Genomic DNA, 9620 nt, shown 5'->3' on the forward strand with positions numbered 1-9620 from the left:
GCTCACTCGCAAATTCATATCCTTATCGCCAGTTGTTATAGCTCCGAGTCCGTGGTTATTCCGTAAGCTGATGCACAACAAGAACAGAAACAATAAACGTTTATTAGCCAATAACAAACAAAAATGTACATACTAAAATGAAGAGAGTTCAATCAATCTTTTATATACTTTTCGTGACTGTATACTGTAGATGTTCAGGTTCGGTGTATAGATGTTTCCGCCTGTGGCTCCATTCCATAACAATTCCCTTCGTTCTTTTTGCAATTACTGTAATCTGGATATGGTATATTTAGTATAAATATCTGCAAATTCATTCAAAATGGCCTTCATATTATTATTCTGTGTTACATAAAATTATCATTTTGCACCCTCTTTAAAAATTCATAGCGCAGATTAGCCGTTGGAAAATTATGTTCGAATTGCATGCTACAGTATTCTAAACTGATAATAAGTGAATCTAAGAACGACAAAAAAAGGAAATTGAATCACCATCAAAACAGACTTCCTATGTCATTGCAGCCAGCATTATTCTCAAAGAAATCATCAAATATCAGGTAAAAATGGATACAACGTCTCAGCAATTACAAGCTCAACAAATAACATTTATATTCACATTCAAATAATAATAAAAATAATTCCGCAGGCGGAACGACAAATATATTCGAGTATTAGAAGCCACTTTTGGATTATTATGAGGTGGAGAAACAAATTGCTGAATTTTCTGCATAATAAATATTAAATGTAAAGATGGAAGTAACGCGAATTAGATAACTAAGTAATGAATAACAAATGGAATTTATTCTGAACAATCCATTCTTTTTTCCCCTTTTTTGTACACTTATAGAATTTCATCCAATTTTGTAAATTATATTGATTCCTTAATGTTTTAACTTTCTCTTACACATTCATAAACAATAGATTGCATGAATCGACATCATGCACATATAGTGATTTCACAAAAAGTAAATCACAAATAAAACAAATTTCAGAAGCAGAAAAATAAACTATTAATGTAAAGTATGTTATAAGTATATTTTAAATATTAAAAAGGTTCTTAAAATGATATTTACCATATTTTATGTAGTGCCATGAACTTTAATTATTTTACATTTTTTGTAGTCACAGTAACCCACGTAGTCATAGTTTGTCTTGTTTTTCTTGCTGTTTTTGCTTTTGACAGTAGTAATCTGTTATAGATAAACTGATCAACTAATTAGTATTTAGAATATTATTTATTTTACGTTATCATTGTCAAATTTAATACATTATATAGTATTATATAAATGAAATACATATAGTAATATATATCATCATATACAATGTAACGTATTATAATTTCATTTAATGAATTTAATTATTTAATTTCATTTAATCTTTATTAATCTTTGTTAAAATGCTTTTAATAAGTAACATTTATTTTAATTGTTATAATTGTGATCGTGTTGTGTGAATTGCTTACATGTTTACATGTTGGAACTCTATGTTTGTCATTATGCATATAGTTATCTAGTTTTAAATTAACGTATTTATTTCTTTTGTCTGAATAAACGATATTGTAAATTTGTTGGCAAAACGTTGAATATTATGTTTCTTTTTTAGATTAAATGTCACTGTCAGATCCACTGCACCAAAGGGTGTACGCAGTGTTAAAATCATTTCCAAGTGGTGCGACTGAACCAGAATTCATATCAGAATTTAAATTGCACATTCGATATGATGTTCCATTTAAGAGTTATGGATTTGCATCACTGAAAGATTTTATAGCTAGTGCACCTAATTTATATGAGATAAAATGGTAAAATATTTTTATTTCATAAACATTTCAAATAATGAGGTAGATCAGTGTTTCCCAAACTTTTTCAGACTATCGCCCCCTTGAGAGACATATATTTTTCAAACGCCCCCCCCAAATTACTGTCAAAAAATAATGAATTTTTAAACAGACTATTTATTCAAATCGAATGTTCTTTCAAAAATAATCATATAGTGAGAAAATAATTAATGTAATAGATGGGGTTGGTGCATTGCGACAAATCTGTCTACATTGGGTTCAATGTTGGTAAGGAACAGTCGTAAATCATCACGTTTGTCGATTTGCAGTCAGTTTCTTTTCTTTGTTAGAAAATCAGTGACCACACTGAAGCCACGCTCAACTAAATAGGAAGATGGGAAGGCGGGTAGGAACTTTCTCACGATTCTCTATAAACCGGGATAGAGGTCAGGTATTTGTTTTTGCAACCAGAAAGAATGATATCCGTTCTTAAACTTCAGCTCTAACTCTTTATTGGTTTGTAAATCAATTAATTCCTCTTCTAATTCCATTTCGATCCATTACTGTTTGAAAATAGGTCTATCACCCAATTTATAATCTTCATTTTGAGAATATCTTGAAATCTTTCTTGCATGTCCTTTTGTAGCACATCAAAATGATCACAATAGATTTGAATGTCATCATCATGTACTTCTCCATTTTCCCTGAGTGCAGCAACGCTTGGAAATTGATAAAATTCTCTGCCCCCAAGGTTGCGTTTGAACAAAGCCAGCTTTGATGTGAATGATGAAATGAGAGATCTCGTCTTTATTAGATTAAGTTTGCTTCCTTGCAGTTGCAGATTAAGTTCATTAAATTTGGAAAATAAATCAGCCATATATGCCATGTCACTTTTGCACTTCTTCAAGCTGTCTCTTAGTGAAGGGTGTTTGTTTTGAACGAATTCCAAAATGGTTTCAAAAAGCTCATAAAAGCGACTTAAACAAGCACTTTTCGATAACCACCGGACTTCAGTGCGCATCTGCAGGCGATTGAATTTTTCGTCATTTTCTTCGCAAAACTGGCTGAATAATCTGTCATTTAAAAGAATGCTTCTGATTTTGTTTATTGCCGCAATGACGTATCCCAAAGAGCAATGCAAACGTTCAGTACGGTGCTTTGCAACTAGATGTTGTCTGCGAATTGCGCAATGCACCGCCAGTACATCCGGCACTGAGTCTTTCCTAGTAGGTTCCTACTCGCCTTCCCATTTTCCTACTTAGTTGAACGTAACTTCAGTGCGGTGACTGATTTCCAGGCTACTCAGATAAAAACAACCAACAAGGTCACATGGACCAACAACTGCTAAATTAAACAATTTCACATCCACAATTACTACATAATCGCTCCATGTCAATCAGGAGCGCAGTCAAGCCACCATCGCAAATATAAATATGAACGAAGAAGATGAAGAAGACACATTTCACATTAAGCACAAAATAATTAATCAATATTCTTAAATATTAATATAAACACAAAACATAAAACATTGTGTTCAAGCGCCCCCTCCAATGTGCTCCATTATTTTCCAGCGACTCCCAAGTCCCCCTTAATTTCCACCGCCCCTTTCCAGTCTTCCACCGCCCCCAAGGGGGCGATATCCCCCACTTTGGGAATCACTGATGTAGATGAACAGTCATCATAATATAAATAGTTATAATGCAGGTGAAGCGTACCTCTTTTTATTCCTTTATTTTTTAGTGTATTTTTGCTAGTTTTAATTAAAAAATAATGTCTATGTAATTATATGCAATTCGTCGGTGCAATTTGTTCTCAACTGTTGCTTAACTCAGTTAGCGTTTTTTCTATAATTATTTTGATTATATTAGAAGCATGGTATAAAATGAAAGTAAAATTTTAGATTTATTATTTAGCGCTGCATGATTTGATTTATTTTTTTATAATATATGCAGCACTGATGATGGTGATTAAATTTGGACAGTACCAAAATACTGAAAATGCTTTTACAGAACCATCTTGTACTTGTGAACAATTTTGCATTTTTTGAAGACAGTTGATTTATTTGAAAATTTTTTAGCAATTCTGCGGGTGATGTCCTGTACCGTGCGATTACCAATGATTCATTTTGTTTATATGACAGTTTAATGCCGATTCGACGAAGACATCATGACAGAAGGAATAAAGAATATTGGTAATTAAATATTTTTAATCCCATAATAAATGTTTAATTATTTACTTGTTTTTAATTTTCAGCTTTGATTATGCACCACCGACAGAGATTGCAAATTCGGCTAGTAGTAGTAGCTCATCTGAAGGAACAATTGATAAAACTGAAACAAATGTGAAGTAAATATCTGAAATATCATATATTGCTAGCTGTTAGTCAGTCCAATTCTTTTAATATTAAAGTGCATAATTGAAATTTTCACACTGATATTGTAAAAAATGCCATGTGTTGATGTCTTATTTGCACCAACTTTTATAAAACAAGTGTAATAATTGTATGTCACAATTTCAGCAACATTCTGCAATGTACTTCTGCTACTAATGCCAACAAAGCCTCAAACAGAGATCACCAAAAATAATCACCGCCCCAGCTATGCCGCTTTCACGTAATTCTGAGCACTTGCGAAGACGTTTTGGATGGAGCTGTTGGAAACAACTTGCAGTAGTATTCTTTCATAGGTATAGGCACTGCTGAGATTCACAGATTCAAAGAAATGTTCAACCAATCTTGCTATCACTTTTGGGTATTCATATGACACTGTCTTGGGGTGTCTCATGCAGACGTCCTGTAATAATTCCTTTGGTTGACTGCTTGTCACGTTTACGCTGAGCAGGAAGCATATTATCTGATCAAACATGGATCAGCAGCCTCCACTTTAGTTTATCGAACTAATTATCTCATCTTGAAACAGCAACACAATAGATAAAAATAAAAATGATAATCACAACGTGCTACCAACAACCATAGCGATTGACGACACCACGAGCGACAAGCAGCTGCACGTCATCATAACCACCCCACGTCAGAAACCTACCGTAAAATTCCTGAAGCAGTGAATCTTATTAACTGGAAACATATTATCTGATTGAACATGGATCAGCAGCCTCCACTTCAGTTCATCGAACTAATTATCTCATTTTCAAACAACAACATAATAAATAAAAATACTTATTAAAACTTTCTACAATCACCCACAATAATCAGCCACACCACAAGCGACACACAAACAATCGTGAACACGACCACCGGAATTGCATTACCTTACGTCCAAACCTACTGTAAGTTTTATGATAATCGGGGAGCAGTGAATCCTATCTACTGATAAGATTATAGATCTTCGTTTTGTAGCAGCATTTTTTCTGCCGTACGCATAATGAGTGGTGTTAAAACTTTCATGCCTCTGGGTAATGAGAACGTGGGAATTTGTAACAATGGTAATCAGATCTAAATTGATGCGACTTCAATGATATTTTTATTATTGTACTTTTATTGCTTTTCTTGCTTACAATGAAGAAAACTAGCAGTATCACTTATTTTAGGATTAAATTAGTAACAGAATCATAGCTCTACATAAAAATTGCAAATATTTTGAAATTAGCACTTTAAAGTCAAGTAAAATTTAAACAAGTGTTTTAAAATGCATTAAAGCACCATTTAATCTGAAACACACATGAAAGCATTGTTTAGCGTGAAATCCTTCACTTCTTCTTTAGCCGTTGTACTAAAAGGTGTGCATACAAGAAACACTTGTAGGTAGGATTTTGAAAATGTGATATTTACATATCTTTATTTAGGTTTAGCATACGAAAATCAAAGATGATCCAGCACTTGCAGAAAAACTTAAGTATTATTTTTGTAACGTTGATTTTATCCGCTAACTGCATTTTTGATGAGAATGAAAATTATGTTGATGAAGAAAAAAGAGAAGAAAATTTATTTTCAGCTGATATTGCATTAATTATGGATAGCAGCAAAATCATCTCTGATAGTCTGTTTGAGAAAGAAAAAGAACTGATAAAACGCCTGGCTGAAGTTGTTTCTGGTAACAACTATAATGTTCACATTGCTGTTATACAGTATTCAATGAAATTTACAAAACAGTACTTGCCAGCTTACACTGTTTTCAATCTTGATCGCATAAAAGACACTGGTAAGTAGAATTTTCTACAATATTACTGACTTTTGAAAATTGTTTATTTGTTTCTCCACTTTAAAAGATTTCAATTATAAAGAAATGTTCATTTTGATTTAATCTGTAAAGTACTTTATAATTTTATTAAAACGTATTTGTTGTATTTCAGAAAATTTTTCTAACTTGATTGATAACATAAAACAATCAAATTGGTTAGTAAACATTAGTGACGCACTGCGATTATGCGAAATGAATGTTTTTAATTCACTTAATCGTGACAGACCGCATGTACCAAATTTCATTATCCTTTTTGTATACGGTACCACGTTTGTAGAAGATGATCTACCTCATTATTGGGCATACAGAATTAAAAATGCTGGTCATCACATCTTGGTCATATCTACTCGTGCTTACAACCATGAATCATATAATAAATTAATTGAACAGCATCGCTATTTTCAAAAAAGTGTAGCCACTCAACCAATGTTGTATTTCATGCTGGATCAATTCTCTGACATGAAAAAATTTTCAAAGTTACTGTTGTTGAGAATGTTTTCAATTGTTAATGGAACATTACCTATTTCACTGATGACAACAACAAATTCTTTCTCAGTATCTACATTTTCAAATGAAGAACCATCTGCTGAAGGAATTAGTACAGCTATTACAAATCAGCATTTAAATAATGAAATAGATTTACATCTGCTTAATGAAACTACATTGAATGCAACCAACTTGACATTGCATATCAATGAAAGTATTTCAAAGGAAAAGCCAACGGTGAAATCGCTTGAATCACTTGAATCTAATTTGAACGAAAATTGGAATGGCTTTAAAAATTTTAATTTGAATGAAATCTCATCTGAATATTCTAAATCTATTACAGTGCCAAATATTGTTTCTTTTGAAAAAAATACAACACAGTTTACTCTAGTTGATGAAGAACTAAAAAATATTTCATTTAAATTTGAAAACAGGACGGAAAACAGTTCTGAAGGAGTTTTGCGCAATGTTACAGCAGGTACTCTGGATTACACAGATACTCAAAATGTGTTTAGAAAAAATGTAAGGAAAGCACCGTATTGGTATTTGCTTTTTATTTTGCCCATTTTTGCTGCTTGCTTGCTCCCCTTTGTGATACATTTAAGAGAAAAGCATTGGAAGCTACGCAAAATAGGGAAAAAAAAGGAAATTGATAATGATGAAGATGTCGATGGTGATTTTCTGGATGCTATGCACTTTAGCATTGACTATAGAGGTAAATAAATTATAACTTTGAATTACTTTAAGTAAATTATATCAATTTCAGTACTGTCATTACAAGGCGCAATTAGTGATGTGGAAGAATCGATGCTCGCTTGGAAAGAGTTTGTGGAATGTGAAAGTTCTAATACGTTTACAGAAAAATAACCGCTAACAAAAGTTTTAAAATTACATGAAATTTGATTTTTTTAAATTATTGCTATAATGGTTTAAATTAATTTTCTCAATCTGTTTGTTTAAATAAATATCTTAGTAAATTTCATTCTACTCCAACGAACTTATCTTAACCGGTGGTCAGACTCTTGTTCAACCATCTTCGAATCAATCATCACGATTTGACGTGACTTTGTGAGTTGTTTCTCGCTTCACGGCTGTTCAAGATAAAGTATCCAAAATCCTCGCCACGGGTAGATAAATATTTGTTATTACAAATAACACACAGCAAATGCAATCCACACTCGTTCGCATTCCTGCAGTTTTTCTCAGCGTTTTTTCCTTATGCACTCTTCTCACCGCTTATCAGAATGCCATTCCTCAAGATGGAAATAAAATATTAAAAATGTTTTTGTTATTATATTGATATATGTACTTTTACTTCGATTCATAGTGCAGTTTGCCATTTCAACAGACAAGCACTTCAACAAAGAATAACAGGGTATTGTAATTCATTCCATTCTAATAAGCAGAATACTTAATGCGAAATAATGATTGTTTCTTCTTAGCCAATTCTGATATTCTCCAAAGGAGAGTGCTTGAAAGGGCACACTGTATGTCGTTTTCTACTTTAAATCTATTTTTTTTCTTTCATTTTTATTTTCAAGAGAGTTGAAGAACCAAATTCAGAATGGTACGCTGACACAAATGGAAGCAATGAATGGATAGATTTTCCTGCTACGTTTGGGTAAAAAGCACACACCAATGGCCAGAATTAAGTGACTGATTTCTCTTCCAACATATCACTTGCAATTGAATCATTCTTCAGCTTCAAAAATTTATCTTGATACTCATCCGTAACCTTTCCAGTTAAAAATCTGAATGGAGTTCACACAAAAGCCACGTCGTTGTCACCAATAGGAAAATGTTGCCTGAATTCATTTTCAAATGCTCTCAAATGCTGCAAAATTTCATGTTTTGCAACATTTCGAAGCATTTGGTCTTTACCATCAATAACAAAAACGGACAACAATTTCACAAACATTACAACATTATTGATACTGACATCCTTTGCTAAATTTCCAGCTTGCATACAAAAGCTTTAAAGGAATAAAAAACCTTTATGATGCTTATATTTTTTCCTTGCAGATGAAGATTCAGTTTATTTAGATGCTTGAAATTGTCGACCAAATATGCAAGGCACATGATTTATGCCTCATCATTCACGTAGGCAACAAACTCCACCTTGCCCTGAACTTCAGAAAATAATTTGAGCTCATCTTTAATCTAAAACACTCGCTCTGTTACCTTTCTCCTTGAAAGCTATCGAACATTTGTGTGGTAAAGAAGCAAGTGATGGTATGCATCCATTTCAAAACATAACTGACTCAAGATTAGTGAGTTGAAGGCTCCTCCTTCGACAAAGTTCACATTTTTAACTAAAACCTTCCCTAATAAAGCTAGAAATATTTTTGAAGCTACTGCCTGGTGGTCGATCATGCAATAAATGCCTTTTACTTTCAGAGCCAGCTTTTTTACACAATCCTGAAATTCTGATTTTGCCGCGTAATGTGTCATCTGTACAGCACCAGGTTCTGATTCAAAGAAGGTTGGCACTCTTTCCAAAATGGTTTGTTCTTTATCGGTCCCACTGTTCACTTATTGGTCGTTGACCACGCTATTTTATTGGACCGTCAAATCTTTGTCATATTGGTTTTCCTTTTGTTGGGCCGTCAATTCTTTGTCTTATTGGTTTTCCTTGTCTAATTGCTCATTGATTCAAATCTTTCCCTTGTGATTAGCTGTAATATTTTTTCATTTCATTGGTTCAAGTATTCCATTTAGGAATACATCACTTTAATAGTAGTGACGTAACATAAAAAATTGAAATATTATTCCAAAATTTTATTGTTTGTTAGAAGTTTTGTTATTCATTGAAATTTTATTTATTTAAATATATTTTTTTTGGTGAAGTTTATACCTTTTCATGATCAGCATTCCCGAAAATAATTTTTATCATTGTTCTCTATTTTATTGTACCAAAGTGACGTTACATCAAATGCGATAGTAATAGTTCATAAAAAACAATACACAAAATAACTTAAATAGTGATTTTTATTTTTCACTAGCCAACCGCACTAACAACAACCGTAAAAAACAACATTGAACGGCATTAACAAAGTCGAAACAACAAAAAAGGAACAAACTAAATAATACAATACCATGAAATAAAAAAACTAATATAAATAAGCGGTGGCCAGGAGCATTCTTATCTTCTTCCTTGTTTCTTTTTC

General features: G+C 32.5%; 1 protein-coding gene across 1 annotated transcript; it reads left to right on the forward strand.

Annotated features, from left to right (window-relative positions):
* The first annotated feature begins 1604 nt into the window (after window positions 1–1604).
* On the forward strand, window positions 1605–7320 carry Tsp_07283 (putative von Willebrand factor type A domain protein). Its single transcript, XM_003381555.1, has 8 exons — window positions 1605–1795; window positions 1988–2059; window positions 3849–3962; window positions 4025–4117; window positions 4983–5056; window positions 5722–5928; window positions 6080–7168; window positions 7220–7320. The coding sequence occupies exons 1-8, from the start codon at window positions 1605–1607 to the stop codon at window positions 7318–7320; spliced, it is 1941 nt and encodes a 646-aa protein (XP_003381603.1).
* The last annotated feature ends 2300 nt before the right edge of the window (window positions 7321–9620 follow it).

The sequence above is a fragment of the Trichinella spiralis genome, assembly GCF_000181795.1.
Source record: "Trichinella spiralis strain ISS 195 chromosome Unknown Scfld1, whole genome shotgun sequence".
Classification (NCBI taxonomy): domain Eukaryota; kingdom Metazoa; phylum Nematoda; class Enoplea; order Trichinellida; family Trichinellidae; genus Trichinella; species Trichinella spiralis.